The 19,912-nt window shown below is 42.1% G+C and overlaps 1 protein-coding gene across 6 annotated transcripts in view; it reads left to right on the top strand.

Annotated features, from left to right (window-relative positions):
* Positions 1-19,912, top strand: part of CFAP54 (cilia and flagella associated protein 54) — a 243,621-nt gene that overhangs the window by 122,493 nt on the left and 101,216 nt on the right. For all 6 annotated transcript variants that reach the window (XR_012905249.2, XM_075933789.2, XM_075933754.2 and 3 more), the window contains 4 exons: positions 3,637-3,864; positions 5,569-5,711; positions 15,471-15,652; positions 17,085-17,312. Coding sequence is in view for 5 of the 6 variants with exons in the window: in XM_075933789.2 (XP_075789904.2) it covers positions 3,637-3,864; positions 5,569-5,711; positions 15,471-15,652; positions 17,085-17,312 (781 nt within the window). In the remaining variant the exon portion in view is untranslated. The remainder of the gene's footprint in view (positions 1-3,636; positions 3,865-5,568; positions 5,712-15,470; positions 15,653-17,084; positions 17,313-19,912) is intronic.

Raw genomic sequence — 19,912 nt, forward strand, 5'->3', positions numbered from 1 at the left:
CGTATCTTATTCTGAGTTTATGGAGCTGTGTGGACGCACTCCATGTGTCTAGTGAGGACCTATAGATTGCATTTGTAAATACGGATGCTAATAAGTTGACTTTAATAAATATAACTTATATTTGTAGTATAGCCATACCCTAAGAGACCAATAACTTTCCCTCATTAGGTGAAAGCTTGAACTATTAATGTTGTGAATAGGCCACTTGTACTTCCAGCAATTGATAAGTACAAGTAATCCGAAATTATCTTACAAAATGACTAGACCTGATATAACTTTGAGTCTTGGAGATGCTTTAAACAAAGGGTTTCAAAAATTTGCTCTGAAGGGGCTGTTCAGGATATTTTGATGTGACCAGGATCTCAGAAGAGCCACAATGTGGTTATTCAATTAAGGCAAACTGTAAAGAATGTGGCTGACAATCCCCAAAGCAAGTGGCCATTCCAATACTTAGTTCCATTAAGGTAGTCTCAAAACAACTTCTGTGATACTTACTCATTACCCCGAAGCCAAAACATAGTTCCATTGTAGCAGCTCAGCTTTGGGCTACCACGCAGGCACCCAACTCAAATATGAAAGTTCTGCCAACCCCAAAGGATCAGACACATCATCCCCAAGTTAATGAATATTTCAAATCTTACACAAATGCATGCTTAACAAAATGGTTAAAAGATCAATATACGTAAAGATGAGTATATTTTTCAGATCAGTTTCATGGCTTTGTAGTTTCAAAGAGTTATTTCAGAATTAGTCCATAGGTTATAGTCCAAAATTCATATATAAGATGATTCAGGTGGGACTGGAGATCTCAGTCTTATGGAAAAAAAAAGTTTCCCCTGCTTAAACCATTAGGTCTGAAAGGAAAAGATCAGGTCTCAAGAGTTTGTATGCAGTTTTGTGACACACTCTCAATCATACAGACTTGGATGAGCAATAGGCTTTTGAAGTATTTTTCTGTTTCCTAAAGGTCATGGGGTCATTGCTACATGAATTAACATAAGATAGTTTATCCATTAAACAATTTATTACAAACTTTAAAGAGACATGTAGACAGTAACATTATTTAACCCAAGATTAATCTAAATGCTAATATTCCCTATTCATCTCTGAATCAATATTTATAGTAATAGACAGAAATTTTCTGTTTAAATGGCTAACCTCTAGCAAGATGTAAGTAAACACATTCAATTGGTAGTGCCTGTAATTTTCTAAGAATACAGGTTTGCATTTCAAAGTTCTAGTCTATTTAACATGGAATAGTCCTAACTACCATTTACATAGTTTTCTAACATGTCTAAGTAGAGGTGGGTACCAACAGCCTGCAGGCTGGATTCGGCCCCAGCTTATCTTTATTCAGCCTAGGGTGAGGCTCAGGGCTTTCTATCATAGTAGGGTGAGCTAGTGCTCACACTCCAGCCCAGCAGCAAGTCTTTGAGCTTCAGTGCTCTTCCCCCATTGAGCTGGACTATGAGCACCATCTTGTCCCACTGCTGGGGGAAGTTCAAGCTTCAGTGTCCTCTGCAGGGTTGGAGTGTGAGCACTGGCTCACCCAACTGCAAGACGAAGCCCTGAACCTCCGTGCCCCAAATTGTGTGAGTGAAGGCCAGGTCAGAGTAAGAGGGTTTTGTTTTTTGTTTGTTTGGTTCATTGGAGGGTTTTTGCTTATGACTTGGGCTCCAGGTCAATACATTTTTTGTGGTCCCTGAGGGTATGTCTAGACTACATCCCTCTGTCACCAGAGGGATGTAAATTAGACATACCGAAATTGCTAATGAAGTGGAGATTTAAATATCCCGCGCTTCATTAGAATAAAAATGGCCACCGCTTTTTGCTGACGTGGCACTTTGCTGGCAAAAAGCGGCAGTCTAGACGGGGATCGGTTGACAAGGAAAGCCTTTTCTGACTGATCCTGTAAACCTCGTTGCACAAGGCATAAGGGATCAGTCGGAAAAGGCTTTCCTTGTCGATTGATCCCCATCTAGACTGCCACTTTTTGCCGGCAAAATGCTGCAAAGTGGTGGCCATTTTTATTCTAATGAAGTGCAGGATATTTAAATCCCCGCTTGATTAGCAATTTCAGTATGTCTAATTTACATCCCTCTGGTGACAGAGGGATGTAGTCTTGACATACCCTGAGTGACTCAGTAGCCTCTGACCCCCCCAAAAAAAAAAAGGTTCCCCACCCCTGCTCTAAAGGTTGGATCTATGTTGATTAGCTTGCAAGCTGCTTAACTGTTTCTGGTCATAGGTCACATCTGAATTGGAGTAATTGTCATTCCAGAAAGAAAAATATTTCTTTCAAGAGAATGAGTGTATGTTACAAATCCTAAGGTTTTAATCTCTTTCATCCACTCCATCAATTTAGAACATGATGTATAATACTGGTATCTACAATTTAAAAAGAACTTTGAAAAATTTGGGATGGTGCAAAGAAGAGCCACAAAAATATTCAAAAGCTGGAGAAAATACTTCAGAATATGACATTTAAAGAGCTCAATATATTCATAATATTGAGCAGAAGATTGAAAGGTGATTTAATTTTAATGCATAAGTACCTTCATGGAAGTATTAAAGGACTTATTAATCAAAGGCTGGAAATTGAAGTCAGACAAATTCAAATTAGAAATAAAACACATTTTTTAAAAAGTGAAGGTGGTTAACTGCTAGAATAATCTACCAAGGGAAATGGTAGATTCTCCATCTCTTGATATCTTCAAATCAGAAATGACTGCCATTCTGGAAGGAATGTTTTAGTCAGACTTGTTATTGGGCTCCATACAGAGGTAACTGTGAAATGCAATGGCCACTCATATATATGAGCTCAGACTAGATGACATAGTGGCCCTTTCTGGCCTTAAAATGTATCCATGAATCATTAAGAGAAATGTTAACTTTGGTACCACTTTTGTCAGTTACTAGAAGACATAACTAGCATTGCTTGGTTCTGGCCCCAGGCTGGAGTGGGGCCAGAAAATGGGATGTGCACAGGCCTCCCACCTCCTTCCTTTCCATGTTATGGAAAACAGTAAAATTCCAGGCACATCCCTTTTTCCTGGCACAACCAAAGACTGACCTTGCTTTAGCTTAGGATAAGAGAAAGCTTCATACCAAATTTGGTGGTCCTAACTCTTACCATTTAGGAGGAGTTCTTGTACAAACAGATTTGCAGGCAAACAGACAGCCTCACAGACAGATGTACAAACCTCTAATCTCTCTCTCTCTCTATCTATCTAAAGGCTGCAGAGTACCTTTTAGTTTCTCTAACAATACTTGCTGCCATGTCCTATTTAAATGACAAAGTACAACACAGAACCAAATTTTGCATTCATTATTCAGAGAAAACTCCCTTGGAGATAAGTAACAAATGAAAGAGTAGCAGGATTTGACCTGAATGTTGTAGAATATATCTAAGCTTAAATACATTTGAAAAAAAATACACTGTCTTGGTTCAGTGAAATCACTGCTTTAGATGTCCTTTTCATAGAAATGTAAAGTGTGCTTCTGAACTAGTAGAAGTCTGTTGTTATATAATGGGATTACTCTGTTGTGTACTCATTATCATTTTTCCTCCATCATAGCTTTGGAAGGCATATCTCTTCTGCTAATGTACAAAATCTTTAACATGTTTTTGTTTAGGAAGCAAAGAGATGATCTACAAAAAGTAGCTTTTCACACCCTGGTTGTACTGCTGAATCCACTTGTTAGTAATTATTTAAAACGACAAAGATTCCATCAGTTATGTCTTGAGGAGATGCCATGGAGGTCTCAGATGAACATTTATCTGGCAATTGCTCACTTCAATTTATTTAAAAAGAGGCTGGAAGAGGAATATAATAATATTTGTGCTTTACAGCACTTGAACAGGTATGATATCCTATAATACTTAAAACATTGAATATATTATTAATACTAGTGCTTACATTTTTAATTAAAATCCCATTGGTCAGTTTGGTCACCTGACTAGCTCAGCTATTGAGGTTGCATGAGAAATTTTATAACCTCTATGCACAAGTATAAAGCAAATCTTACATTGTATAACAGCGATCTCTTTGGGGTTATTATATTATTTTTGTTTTGCTAGGTGCTGTGTCTATTGAAAGTTTTGGAATTGAACTGTAAAGAATTCTTTTTGTGCTTATACACAAACACTAGAAGTCTAAGTAATAAGATTGGTGAACTAGAGTGCCTTGTTTTAAAGGAGTTTGTTGTTTTTTAAGACAGGAAACAAAGGGTAGGAATCAATTGTAATTTTCAGAGTGGAGAGAGGTAACTAATGGGGTCCTCCCAGGGTCTGTCCTGGGACCAATCCTATTCAACTTATTTATAAATGATCTAGAGAAAGGGGTAACAGTAAGGTGGCAAAATTAGCAGATCATACCAAATTGCTCAATGTAGTTAAGACCAAAGCAGACAGGGAAGAGCTTCAAAAAGATCTCACCAAACTAAGTGATTGGGCGACAAAATAGAAAATGAAATGTAATGTTGAAGAATGTAAAATAATGCACATTGGAAAAAATAATCCCAACTATACACACAATATGATGGGGACAAATTTAGCTACAACTACTTAAGAGAGAGATCTTGGAATCATTGTAGAGAGTTCTCTGAAAACATCCACTGAGTGTGCAGCAGCAATCAAAAAAGCAAACAGAATGTTAGGACTTGTTGAAAAAGGGATATAGAATGAGACAAAGAATATCTTATTGTCTGTATATTAACCATGATATGACCACATCTTGAATACTGAGTACAGATGGGTCACCGCATCTCAAAAAAGATACATAGGCATTGGAAAAGGTTCAGAAAAGGGCAACAAAAATGAATAGGGGTTTGGAACGGGTCCCCTATGAAGAGAGATTAAAAAGACTTGGACTTTTCAGCTCAGAAAAGAGGAGACTATGGGTGGGGGGGGGAGGGGAGGAGGCGATATGACAGAGGTCTATAAAATCATGACAGGAGGTGGAAAAAGTGAATAAGGAAAAGTTATTTACTTATTCCCACAATATAAGAACTAGGGGCCACAAATGAAATTAATAGGCAGCAGGTTTAAAACAAACAAAAGGAAGTTTTTCTTCACTCAGCGCTCAGTCAGTCTGTGGAACTCTTTGCCTGAGGATGTTGTGAAGACTAGGACTTTAACAGGGTTTAAAAAAAGAGCTAGATAGATTCATGGAGGTTAGGTCCATCAGTGGCTGTTAGCCAGGATGGGTAGGACTGGTGTATCTAGTCTCTGTTTGTCTGGAAATGGATGACAGGAGAGGGATCATGAGATGATTACCTATTGTGTTCCCTTCCTCTGGGGCATCTGGTATTGGCCACTGTCGGCGTTTAGGATACTGGGCGCGATGGAGCTTTGGTCTGACACAATATGGCTGTTCTTATGTTCTTTTTTTTTTAAGTATTTAAAACTTCTGACTATAATTCATTATTTAAAATGTGTAAAAGTAAATTAAGAATACACAGAATTCAGTGATGATGGAATGGATATTGTGAACATGTGCTGGAAATCTTTTTAATACAGTATCTAGGTTTTCAAAAATTATTTTTTTATTTCTTTTTCCTCTCCAGTTATGATGTTCTGGACCCTGAAATGTTGTCATTAAATAATTCTGGCATCATAGTTGTGAGAGCAGGAACAGATGACAACATAGGAGCACTGAGTCACTTGCTGATTAAAAGAACACAGTCAGGAAGCACCAGAAAAATAACTGGTAACAATCATGAATGTGTGAACAGACTAAATCTATTTAACCTAGCTTTCTTCTTCGAGGGTCCCCATGGGTGCTCCACCTAAGGTACATCTGCCTTGCTGCCCACCCATCGGAGAGTTGTATTAGCAGTGCCCCTGGCCTGCAGCACTTGCTGAGTGCCAGCATGAGCATTCTGAGCACGCTACTCTGCATGCACAGCCAGCTACCTTCAGTTCCTTCTTAACCACCACCATCTCTGGTCACAGCTTAGCAGTCACCTGCTTGACCTCACTATTAAATAGTTACTCTTCAGTTATCTATCTTAGATTAAAAAATGTTATTTATGTAGTGGTTTCTTCGTTTTAATTAGTATAACAGATTATAGGACTGTGAACTAGTGGCGATAACAAAACGCCGAAACAGAAGTCTTCTGGAACATGCTGGCTACGTCTACATTGGCCCCTTTTCCGGAAGGGGCATGGTAATTTTTGAAATCGCAATAGGGAAATGTGCGGGGGATTTAAATATCCCCCGCAGCATTTAAATAAAAATGTCCGCCGCTTTTTTCCGGCTTTTAGAAAAGCCGGAAAAGAGCGTCTACACTGGCCCCGATCCTCCGGAAAAAAAGCCCTTTTCCAGAGGATCTTATTCCTACTTTGAAGGGCTTTTTTTCCGGAGGATCGGGGCCAGTGTAGACGCTCTTTTCCGGCTTTTCTAAAAGCCGGAAAAAAGCGGCGGACATTTTTATTTAAATGCCGCGGGGGATATTTAAATCCCCCGCGCATTTCCCTATTGCGATTTCAAAAATTACCATGCCCCTTCCGGAAAAGGGGCCAATGTAGACGAGCCCGCTAGGTTTGCCTGGGTTTAAAAGGTGTACAGGCTGTAAACTATCTATATTAGTCTCTGACAGACATGACCTGTGCATCCATTACCTGAATGAGGAGCACCTCAGGGAAGAGTGCCCTCACTGCAAGAAACTAACATCTAGAATGAGAAAGTCCAGAGAACTACAGATAAAAATGCTACAGCTAGAAAAAAAAGATGCATCCAGCATCAAACCCATAACATGCCACCCCCCCAGACCTGAGGTGGCAACTGACAGGGAACCTATTACTAAGCCAGATGTAAGGATCCGGGACAGGGCGCAACAGCCTACAAAGAGGTCCCATTCCTCCTCCAGGACAAACTCCCCTTTGAGGAAACAATCTCTACATGCTAGAACTGCCTCCAAAACCCCTGCAATAAAGGGGTCTGAGAAGCAGTCTAAGAATGAGACCGGCTCTGAAAAAAGCTGGGACCCAAAGCAAAAGGCCCATGTTGCTGCGAAGGCACCACTGGAGGCAAAAGACAAAACTTCCAACTCGGCAATGAGCGTGAAACCACGGCACCAGCCATGGCAGGCACAAAGCCGTGCCGAGAGTCTGACACAAACAGCGGTACAGCATCAACGGCAACATCAAAGCCGCACATAGAAACAGGAAAGAACACTGCGGCAGAGATACCAGCACCAGCAAAACACAAGGAACAAATGAATCAGACCAGAATGCTGATGCAGATACCAACAGCTCTGGCACCTCACATAATATCCCTCCTATGCCCGTTCAACAATTTATGACCACAGAGGATCTAGCAATCACAATGGTACCAGGAACGCCTCTTTCTGGTATAGATAGGACCCCACAGGCATTAAGGCATAGCCTGTCATCCACACTTGCTACATCCATACTGCCGGAATTCAGTAAGGATGAAGAAGCACATGCCAACACGTATTCACATCGATACTCCTGACCAAAGCCTAACCAACAATGGCAACCGCAGCAATGGATTCACCTCCTAACCCACCAAATTGGCCTTAGTGGGATTCATGGCACTATATAGATCACAACAGATTCAGACAACACACCAATCAGTACCAGCACAGAAACCAGATATCATAATAGAGAGCTTCCCTGGCAGAGAGAGCTTAGCTACAGCTGAGGAAGAGGATGAGATTGAATATGATGATGATACACCCAGTTCTCCCTCTATCAATATGGTATCAACTTCTATAACTTATACAATTATGCCTCCACCAGCTGCAACAGGGGACAACTTCAGATCGTTCCAAAAACTGTTCAGGAGAGTTGCGGACTCACTTGAGATTTCCCTCTCTGCTATCCCAGAAATCAACACAAACTCACAAACATGCTGCATATTTCGCCACGTATGAAACTAGCACTCCCAATGAATGAGGCCCTTATGGATCCTGCTAAAAACATTTGGAAAATGCCAGCCACAATATCACTGACTGACAAGAGGTCAGATTGAAAGTACTATGTTGCTCCAAAAGGAACAGAATTTCTGTTCTCCCATTTACCCCCCCCCCCCCCCCAACTCCTTGGTGGTGGATGCAGTTAACCACAGGGGTAAACAACAAACTACTCTTAATGCTTCCTCTGACAGAGACTGGAAGAGATTGAACATGATGGGCAAAAAGGCATACTCATCAGCACGCCTACAACTCTGAATAACCAACTACACAGTATTACTAGCAAAGTACACACATCACACCTTTGATCAGTTAGCAAAATTTATTGATTCCCTACCAGACAACGAAAGGGAACAATTCACATCCAGCTTACAGGAAGGAGCACTAATGTCTAGAACAGCTCCACAAGCCTCACTAGACTGCAGATACGGCAGCCAGATCCTTGGCTTCTGCAGTAGTCATGAGACAAGCATCCTGGCTCTATATCAGGATTCCCAAGGGAAGTGAATTCCAATGGTGGAAGACTTGCCCTTCAACGGCATCAGACTCTTTGCCGAATCCACAAATACATCCTTACACATTCTCAAGGACTCATGAGCAACATTGAAACCCTTGGGTATCCAGGCATCTGTTACAAAGAGAAAACAAGGCAGACCTTTTACACAAATATATGGATCTACATCCTTTAATCAACTGCAGCATCCTTATGACAACAGACGGAGACCACGCCAAAACAGGTGCAGGCAACCCTCCGATCTATCAACATCTCAACAGCCATTGAAGTCCAGACAAGCATTTTGAGGTATTGGTTGAGGGTCAGACAACCCCAACATTTCCAAGGCAGCAATTCAAACCCTCCAAAACATTTGGCAGCAGATTAGCCGCATTTTACCCAGCCTGGAGTGCCATCACCACCGACAGGTGGGTGCTGGAAATCGTAAACAGTGGTTATTGTATACTGTTTTCATTTATCCCCCCCTACCACCCTTCTTGCCCATCCCTCTTCAGGGACCCCTCTCACGAGATGCTGCTCTTACAAGAAGCAGAACACCACCTCATGCTGGGAGCCATAGAAGAGGTACCGCAAGGGTTTCTACTCCCATTATTTCCTGACCACAAAAAAATCAGGAGGATGGAGACCCATATTGGACCTCTGGAGACTCAACTGCTTCATAAGATACCAGTGGTTCAAAATGGTGACCCTCACTGCAATTATCCCTGCCTTGGAAAAAGGACCATGGTTGTCCATCCTCAACCTCCAGGATGCCTATTTTCATATATCAATCCACCCATTGCAGAGATGCTTTCTGCGCTTCAAGATAAAAGACAAGCATTTTCAATACAAAGTGTTGCCTTTCAGACTCTCAATATCGCCACGAGTGTTCTCGAAGGTATTGGTGGTTGTAACCGCACACTTAAGAAAGAGGGGGATCACTATTTTCCCCTATCTAGAGGATTGCCTAGTAACAGGCACTACACAGAGAGAGATATCTCAGGCAGTCAACATCATCGGAGAGTTATTCAACAATCTGAGGCGTCAGATAAACATACCCAAGTGCACACTCATTCCAACTCAAACACTAGAATTCATAGGGGCACAACTGGACTGCATAAAAGCCATAGACTCCCTACTGGAACACAGATTTGCAGCAATAAAACAACTGATTTCAATAGCTCAGTCTAACGCAGTGATAACAGCCAAAGACTGCCTGCAAATTCTAGGCCACATGGCAGCAGCAACATTCATACTGCCACACATCCATCTCCACATGAGACCTCTGCAAGCATGGCTCCACATGATGTACAAGCCATGCATCCATCACATAAACATATCACCATACTGACCAAGATAAAGACTTCCCTCACTTGGTGGCCCATCCACAACAACATATGTGTTGGAGTCCCCTTCCAAAGAGCACCACCATCAGTACCAATCACTATGGATGCCTCACTGATGGTATGGGGCACTCACCTGGGTCAACGCGTAGTTCAGGTGCAAAGGACCAAGCAAGACAGAGGGAAACACATCAACCTGCTCAAACTCAGGGCAATAAGACACGCATGCATACACTTGCTTCCCCTCATTCAAAACAGAACCGTACAGATCTTTACGGACAACGTAACTACTATGTACTGTATCAACAGACAGGGAGGGGCCAGATCATACGAGCCATGCCAAGAAGCAGTCCAATTGTGAGAATGGTGTATTCCAAGAAACATACACCTCATTGCAACTTAACCTATTGGGGAAGGACAACACACTAGCAGATGCCCTAAGCAGGCAGTTTTCCCAAAAACACAAGTGGGAAATAGACACTTCAGTGCTAACCTTCCTCTTCAAGAAGAGAGGGTTCCCTTTGATAGACCTATTTGCCATGCAACACAATACCTGTTGCCCACAGTACTGCTCCAGAGTGAGCATAGGGCACTACTCACTAGGAGATGCCTTCACCATACAGTAGAAAACACACCTGTACTACGCATTCCCTCCGATAAAATGAGTAATTCTCAAGGTCAAACAAGACAGGGCTAGAGTGATCCTCATAACACCCAATTGGCCCAGGCAAACATGATATCCATACTTGCTGCAGATGAGCATCCGTCCACCACACTGCTTCCCACTAGTTCGAGCACTGCTCACTCAGTGCAACAGTTGGATTCACTATCCCGACATACAAACTCTACATCTCCAAGCCTGGATGCTGGCTGGTTAGACGACATAAAATGTACTCTACCTAAGAGAGTGCAACATGTTCTTAGAAATTCCGGAGACCTACAACAAGAAAAACATATACACAAAAATGGAGGCATTTCACAATGTGGTGCTCTGTCCATAATTACAAACCACAGCACACACAATTAACACATCTACTATAGTACTTGTTGCACCTGCACGAGACAGGATTCTCCATGAGCTCTATCTGAGTATGCCTAGCTTCTGTCTCTGCCCTCCACCTCCCACTATAATCACAATCGGTCTTTACCCAGCCTGCTATAAAAAGGTTCCCGCGTTGCCTACAAAACATGTATCCACCACTTAAGAACCCAACACCTGAATGGGACTTAAATCTTGACTGATGAGGCTCATGGGCAGACCCTTTGAGCCATTAGCTACATGATCTTTGTTACACCTTTCAATGAAGGTGGCATTCCTTGTTTTAATTACTTCTGCAAGGCACATAGGAGAGTTGGGAGCCCTCATGTCGGACCTGCCATACACAACATTCCACAAAGACAAAGTAGAACACACCCGAAATTTATACCAAAAGTACTTACCTCATTCCATTACAACAAACCAATACATTTACCTGCTTTCTACCCAAAACCTCATAAAGACCGAAAGGAGGAGGCGCATCATAACCTGGACGTCCGCAGGGTATTCTCCTTTTACTTACAGGGCACAAAACCTTTCAAAAAATCTCCACAACTGTTTATCTCAATGACAGAAAGGTCACAAGGATTGCCCATATCAAAACAAAGATTATCAAAATGGGTATCAAACTGCATACGCTTGGCGTACGAATTTGCACAAAAGGAGCCACCTCCCAATATAAGAGCTCACGCCACAAGAGCCATGGTGGCCACAACCACATTCCTAAGAGGTATTTCAATGGAACAAATATGCAAGGCTGCCACGTGGGCATCTACGCATACATTCACTCAGCACTATGTCATCCACACATTCGCAGACTCTGAAACAACGTTCGGCCAAACAATACTCTCGGTTGCAGACTCATACACTCCAAATCTCCTGCCTACTAACTTGACCACTGCTTTGTATTCACCTAAGGTGGAGCACCCGCAGGGAACATCAATGAAGAAGGGAAGGTTACTCATCTGTGCAGTAACTGGAATTCTTCGAGATGGTGTCCCTGTGGGTGCTCCACCACTTACTTTTCCTCCCCTCGACTTCAGACTCACAGGTATCTGGGTCACAGAAGGAACGGAAGGCAGCCGGCTGTGCATATGGAGTAGCACACTCATAATGCTCGTGCTGGAATGCTGTGCATGCTGCCGGCCAGGGGCACTTCTAATACAAATCTCCAACCAGTGCGCAGCGACGCTGATGCACATAAGCTGGAACACTGACAGGGACAACCATCTCAAAGCACTCCAGTTACTGCACAGGCGAGTAACCTTCCCTTCTCTTAATACCTTATTTAATATTGTCAGAATTACAAGCCAGCTCTTACAGACAAAACACTCTATGGCAGTGTTTATTAAACTGTGTTCCGTGGTACACTGGTGTGCCATGAGGCAGTCAGAGGTGTGCTGCAGAGAACAACAGACTTCAAAATGGCCACCCTTAAAGGGACAGGTGCCTTCTCCCCCTCCCCCAATAACTCCCTCATAACTTTCTCCCTGACCCTATTTTTTTTCTGTTTAACAAAAAGTCCTTGGTGTTCCTCAAAAAAAAAAAAAATTGTTTGGTGTTCCTCTATCTTAAAACGTTTAAGAAACACTGCTGTATGGAGATGGTGAGGATAGATTAGGTTGGGGTTTCAGGATACCCTCCCATTTTACTTCCAGGCTCCATCACTGGTTCTTGTGTGACTTTGGGCAACTTACTTATACTTCATTTGGGGAAGACTGGAGAAGGTTCCCTGGCTTTCCGATATCCCACAGGTCTCCTCTGTTTTTCCCTCCCCTCATTTACTACAAAAGGAGATTTTTCTTGATATTGTGTGTTAATAACTGCTCTGGCCAGTATTCCCTTTTTGTGTACACTTTCTCAGGCATCAGTGCTGCTATGGAAAATTTTTAGCAATCTTGTGACCTTGCCAGAAGGGTGAGAGGAGACTATATAACAACATAGCAATTGCTGTACTGGTCAACACCAGATTTTTCAGAGAAGATTAAAGAAGATCCACAGAGGCAGATATGAGAGAATCTTCCCCTCGGTGTCTCATCTTAAGTCCTCATTGTTAAAGATTGTCTTAAGCCCTAAAGCAGGAAGTCTTATCTACCTTTTAATATTCTTCCTGTTACTTTGACTGTTATAAATGTGGATCACCTTGCTATCCAGTCCCTTTTTGAATTGCATTTTTTTGTTTTGTTTTAGAACCATCCTATGATAGTGGGTTCCACAGTCTAATTATATATTGTGGGAAGAAATGCTTTCAGTCTCATAGTGTCAAGTTTGCATATGAATTGCAGCTCTTCAAAAATAGACTACAGTGTGAAATAGCAGAGCTAGAATTCATATGCAAACTTGACACTCTTAAGCTTTGTCTACACTGATCTTCCTCCAAAACTTGTTGCGCAAAAGCGCGTCCACACCTCAAAAGCACATTGCAAAATGTGCTTTTGCACAAGAGAGTGTCCACACTGCATGGACACTCTTGTGCAAGAAAGCTCTGATTGCCATAAACAGAATGGCTATCAGAGCACCTGTGCTTTTTCTAATGGGCTCTTTTTGCACAAGAAACCCCTGCGGAGCATCCACACCTGCCTTTTTGTGCAACAGATATAGTCATCGGGAGAGGAATAACTCTGCCAGCAAAAGCCCTCTGTCCTGTCGATTTACTGTATTTTTCCCCAAAAAATGCACTTGAAGTGTGGGCGCTCTGACGGTTTTTGCGCAAAAACAGATGTTTTTGTGCAAAAACCTTGTAGTGTAGACATAGCCTTCCACTGGGTATGAATAGAGACTAGAAGTAACTAGCTTGCTACAAAAAAATAATTCCCCTTCTTTTGGTGTTCTCACCTTCTCAACTGTTGGAAGTAGGCCACATCCACCTTGAATGGGCCTCATTAGCACTGTTCCTCCCCATAATAGTGTAACACTCTGACCTTGGCATTTTTATATATCCTTGCCAAACTGAAGTTTCCATTTCATGTATCTGATGAAGTGGGCTCCAACCCACGAAAATTTATGCCCAAATAAATTTATTAGTCTTTACGGTGCCTCAGGACTCCTTGTTGTTTAAGCATATGATTGTTTAACTTGCCCCCTCAAGTAACACAGCTATGATAAGGAATAATTGTAACTAGATGCCAGTACTTCCCTTTTCCGGAAGGGGCATGGTAATTTTTGAGATCGTAATAGGGAAATCCACGGGGGATTTAAATATCCCCCCGCAGCATTTAAATAAAAATGTCCGCCGCTTTTTTCCGGCTTTTAGAAAAGCCGGAAAAGAGCGTCTACACTGGCCCCGATCCTCCGGAAAAAGCGCCCTTTTCCAGAGGATCCTATTCCTACTTCAAAGGGGCCAGTGTAGATGAGCCCCCTGGGTTTATCTATAGCAGCTAATTTGAAACTAAATAGTATTCTCAAGTCTATCTTGTTATTTATAAATCAGAGCCCATCGAGAATTTATGGAACCCTAGAGCCATTTATATTTCTTTAATCAAGAATTCTGAAAATGCATATTTTTATTTAGAGCTCACGTACTGGAGAAGCTTCACTTTAACTTGAAAGAAATACTTGGAGTAAGACTTACCTGTAGTAAGGGCTATTAGATTTTGCTGCTAAGAGCCACCCTACTTCCCTATGGAGGAGACCTCCTTTTGAAGAGCTAATTGCAGTGGTTTGGTAGCCATGTTAGTTAAAGAGACAAGATGGGTGAGGTAGTATCTTTTATTGAAGCAGTTTTTATTAGTGAAAGAGATAAGCTTTAGAGCAGGGGTGGCCAACCCATTAACTGAAGAAAGCCAAAAGAGCGGCAGAAAAAATGCGAAGAGCACACCAGAATTTTTTTTGAGCAATTTTTTTGAGGCCACCCCCCGCCCAAAGAAAGACAAGGCCACATGAGGCTCCTGTGGGCTGCCATCCTGGCAACACCATTTTGAATCGCCCCACTGGATGGGAGCTGGGGGCCAGGGACTGTTTCTAAGGGTGTGTGTGGAGGGGGATTTAACGAGCCGAGGGGGAGTCTTTGTGAGCCGCAGTTTAAAGGGGGGAGGAGCCGCATGTGGCTCACGAGCCGTAGGTTGGCCACCCTTGCTTTAGAGCTTTCACAGGACTCTTCGTAAGAATTTGAAAGGTACCTGAAAAAGAGCAGGTCACTGATAAAGATCTCTGCGTAAGCTTGAAAGCTGGTTTCTTTCACCAGCTCCCCCACTCACCATGTCTCATTACCGAACTAAGTAATTTTTACCCACATCAAGCATTGTCATAAAAAGAGCATGTGATTCATTCCCTTCCAAAGAAGGCTTTGCCACCAGTGAGATTTTGGGGAGCAAGCCCAACGGCCACATCTCTTAAAAATTGCATAGCTTCAGGGAGGAAGACTGATTAATAGAAAAGAGATTCTGGTTTAATTTGGAGGATGCACAAAATATTATGCACACTGTTTTAGTTCAACCAATTTTCCCATCACTACATTGACCTCCACTTAAGTGGAAATAGAGTATGATGATATAGCTTATCTATAAAAATAATTGCTTATAAAATAATTAGGAAAATAATATTAACTGACTTTTGAATATTAAAATGCAGCTTTAAAATCTTAAGTCTAGTGATGTGTTTTTCTTACGTTTTTTGATATTTTTAACTCCGTTTTAATCAATTATCTTTTCATCTTAAGATCCTGATAAATCTTCTGAGCACAGCACAAAATTCAGTGAAGCAGATACTCCTCGAACTCAAATGACAAACGATACAGAGTTATCCATTACTTTTTCCATCAGAGAACATGAACGAGCTATTTCTAATGCCATTTTGTTAGAGCATTTCACAAAAACCTTTCTTCATTTAAGAAGAGCAGTGGTAATGTGCACTTTTGAATTAAGATATTCACTGTGTTGTTTTATGTTAGTGTAGTATTTTAAAAAACCTAAACATCTCAAAAAAATTTTAAATGGGGGAAAACCAGTGGTTTTTATCCAGATGTAAAGTTCAAATACTGAGTATCATATATACACACTTGACAAAAATACTACATCTTTTGCATTTTTCATAATTTTTCCTTATCATATTTTTAAAATCTTTCCTTAAACTATTGCTAGACTTACTTGTTTATACTGGCCTCTCCTTTGTTAAAAGAGTTGAGGGGCATGGTGAATAGGTGATCAATTTTGATATTCTAAAAACTATTTTAAATGTAGCTGTTTGGGGACTGCCTTTCTGTCATCTCTCCTTATTTTTCACTTAAAGAAAAACAAGTGACATAAAATGAAATAGTGTATGGCTCTGAATATGATTACCACACAGAGCTTTTGCAAACATTTTAAAAAGATGACCTCTAAGGAATTATTGAAAGAACTGGATTTGTTTAGTTTGGAGAACAGACTATTGAAGAGGCATGTAACAGTTTTCAAGTACTTAAGGGGCTCGTCTACACTGGCCCCTTTTCCGGAAGGGGCATGTAAATTTCACCAGTCGTCGTAGGGAAATCCGCGGGGGATTTAAATATCCCCCGCGGCATTTAAATAAAAATGTCCGCCGCTTTTTTCCGGCTTTTAAAAAAGCCGGAAAAGAGCGTCTACACTGGCCCCGATCCTCCGGAAAAAGCGCCCTTTTCCGGAGGCTCTTATTCCTACTTCAAAGAGCGCTTTTTCCGGAGGATCGGGGCCAGTGTAGACGCTCTTTTCCGGCTTTTTTAAAAGCCGGAAAAAAGCGGCGGACATTTTTATTTAAATGCCGCGGGGGATATTTAAATCCCCCGCGGATTTCCCTACGACGACTGGTGAAATTTACATGCCCCTTCCGGAAAAGGGGCCAGTGTAGACGTAGCCAAGAGGTTGTTACAATAAGGAGGGTGAAAAATTGTTCTCATTAACCTCTGAGGATAGGACAAGAAGAAATGGGTTTAAAGTGCAGCAAGAAAGGTATACATTGTAGACTAAAAAAATCTTCTTAACTATCAAGGTAGTTAAATACTAGAACAAATTGCCTAGGGAAGTTGTGGGATCTCTATCACTGGAGGTTTTTAGGAACGATATTTATCAGGAATGGTGTAGTTATTACATAGTCCTGCCTTGAATTCAAGGGACTATAATAAATAACCTTTCAAGGTCCTTTCCAGTCCTACACGTTTGTGATGATCATTTTATTAACGAATTAAGTAATTTATTACAGAAAGTGAGCAATTTAAAGAAATCATAATTTTCAAGGATTAAAGTTTTTAGATAAAGGAATGAATTTTTGTTCAAATCTATACTTTGGAAATATAACAACATTTTGAAAAAATTATATGTAGGTTCTTGCTCATCGTGGTGGTCACTGGACATTGCTTCAAAATACTTGCCGAGAACTTTGGAACTATACTCAAGAAGCAATGTCAATTGCCAAGCATTCACATTCTCTTCAAGAATTATTTCCTATTACCAGCGATATTCTTATCAGCACCATTTGGCTGCCATTCTATTTGGCATCAGATATGATCCTGGATATGATAATAGAACTACAAATGAGTAATTCCCTTAAGGTAAACGTGTTTTTATTCATATATTATATCCATTGTAGTTAGTTAGTTCTTTGAATGATATGTAAAAAATGGAGAAAAGAATCAGGAGGAATTATTTTCTTGCACTGATCATTAATTTTGGGAACTTCCAACTACTGCCATTAATACAGCCAATATAGAAGAACAGTATTTCTTCTTCAAGTGGTGTTCCCGTGGGTGCTCCACTCTGGGCTTCTGATGCGTCCTCATGCTGGCGACTGGTGATTTTTCCAGCAGTATCCACTGCACTGTTCATGCGCTGTGGCGCCCCCCTCCCCCGTGCCATTGGTGTCCATTAGGCGCGGGCGCAGCGCAGCCCCTCTGTTCCTTCTCTACTGTCCTTGGCAGCAGACAGAGCTTCTCTCTTTCCACTGATTCTATCAAAAAACAACAAAAAAAACCCTGTTATTTGCCCCTAGTTCCCTCACTTTTCCGAGATTTAAGGCCCCTACCATACCCCAGAGTTTAAAAAAAAAAAATCTCCTCTAGTGGCCTGCCGTTTTTCGCTGAACCTCGTGTCGGGATCTCCCAGCTTCAACAGATGTGAGTTGTGCCGGGATACTATGCCTGTGTCTGACGGGCATTCTAAGTTCATAAAGTGTCTTGGAGAATCACACCAGACACAAAAGTGCCCTCACTGCTCTAAGTTGATGGCTAGAGCACGCTGTGACTGAGCCAACAGGTTGAAGGCTTTACTGTACGAAAAGTCCCTCCAACCATTTTCTGAAGTTACTCCAGTGGTCTCAAAATCTGTTTCTCAGCCAAAAGGTATGGACAAAACTCATCCCTCTGCCTCTTCTGGCATGTCTCTTGCAAAAATGAAAATTCTGGCCTGATTTCTACCCTTGGCAGTGACGGCCTCGAAGATCAGCACCATGCATAGGTCCGGCACAGCAGGCACTGCACCACCCAAGATACCTGTACTACATAAGAGAGCACACTCAAAGCCCAAAGAGAAACAAACGGCACCGTCGGCACCAATCACACCGCTGGGCCACCAGAAGATGGACAATAACTTAGGTACCACTTCCGCCAAAAAGAAAGACCTCAACATCTCAGAACACAATGTCAGCAGCAACATCAAACTGCATCTACTCAACCATCCATATCAAAGCAGTAGATTTGAAAATTTGCTCAAGAGCCAGAAAGCCGCTTCTCTTGTGGTCACACCACCGACCAATTGCCCACAATTCAACCACCTCCTCTGCTCCTTTTTTCAACAGCGGACTCAAATAACATCAGACAAATGGGTCCTAGAGCTCATCCAACGTAGTTACACCATCCCTTTTATTTCTCCTCCTCTTACCCACTTTCCCACCCCATCCCTCTTCAGGTATCCCTCTCATAAGAACCTCCTTGAGCAAGAAGTGCTTCACCTCCTCCACTTAGGCTCCATAGAACTGGTACCGACAGAGTTCCAAGGTTGAAGGTTCTACTCAACGTATTTCCTAACACAGAAAAAGAGTGGAGGATGAAGGCGCATATTGGATTGAAGAAAGCTCAACAAACACATCGCTTACAACCAATTCAAGATGGTGACCCTAGCAACAATAATCCCCACACTGGATCAAGGAGACTGGCTTTTGGTTCTCGATCTTCATGATGCATACTTGCACATTACAATTCACCTAGAACACAGACGTTAGCTACGATTCACAGTTGGCCACCACCATTACCAATATTGAGTGCTCCCTTTTGGCCTATCAACCGCTCCCACCGTGTTTTCCAAAACTCTGGCCATTGTAGTGACCTCTTTACGTCATCGGGGGAATCATCATATTTCCGTATTTAGACGACTGCCTTATAAAGGGCACGTCTTTCCAGGAGACAAAGGACATGACCGAAACTACTACGAGCCTTCTGCTCAACCTCGGTTTCCACATAAACTACAAAAAGTCTACACTGCATCCCACTCAGAGGCTGGAGTTTATAGGAGCGCACATTGACACTGTGGTGGCCAAAGCGACCCTACCCACGCACATATTCGATGCCCTATGCAACCTCATTACAATAGCATGCGCGACCCCTACCATGACAGTTCGCGAATGCCTAAAAATTCTGGGACACATGGCCTCCACAACTTATGTCTTCAGGCTAGCAAAAATACATAAGATACACCTGCAGTCTTGGCTAGCCACACTCTACACTCCATACAGAGACCCGCTCTTCAAGTCAGTTACCATTCTGCCATGGGTCCTTAACTCCGTACATTGGTGGATGAATCCACACAATGTATTAACTGGAGTGCCATTTCAGCAATGTACCCCACACTTACCATGATGACCGATGCATCACTCCTGGGATGGGGTGCCCATCTGGGAACCCTCAGAACCCAAGGCAAATGGTCCTTTACAGAGCAAACTCTCCATATCAACCTTTTAGAATTATGAGCAGTATGGTATGCATGCCAACATTTCCTACGCCATATAGCTAGCAAGACCATCAACGTTATGATAGACAACACTGCTTGCATGCATTATATCAATCGACAAGGAGGTGCTCGATCCCCATCCCTACATGCGGAGGCTCTCAAATTATGGAATTGGTGTTTGGGGCGCCAGATCACTCCTGTCGCTTCTTAC

This window comes from Pelodiscus sinensis, chromosome 1, assembly GCF_052426305.1.
Source record: "Pelodiscus sinensis isolate ZL-2025 chromosome 1, ASM5242630v1, whole genome shotgun sequence".
NCBI lineage: Eukaryota > Metazoa > Chordata > Testudines > Trionychidae > Pelodiscus > Pelodiscus sinensis.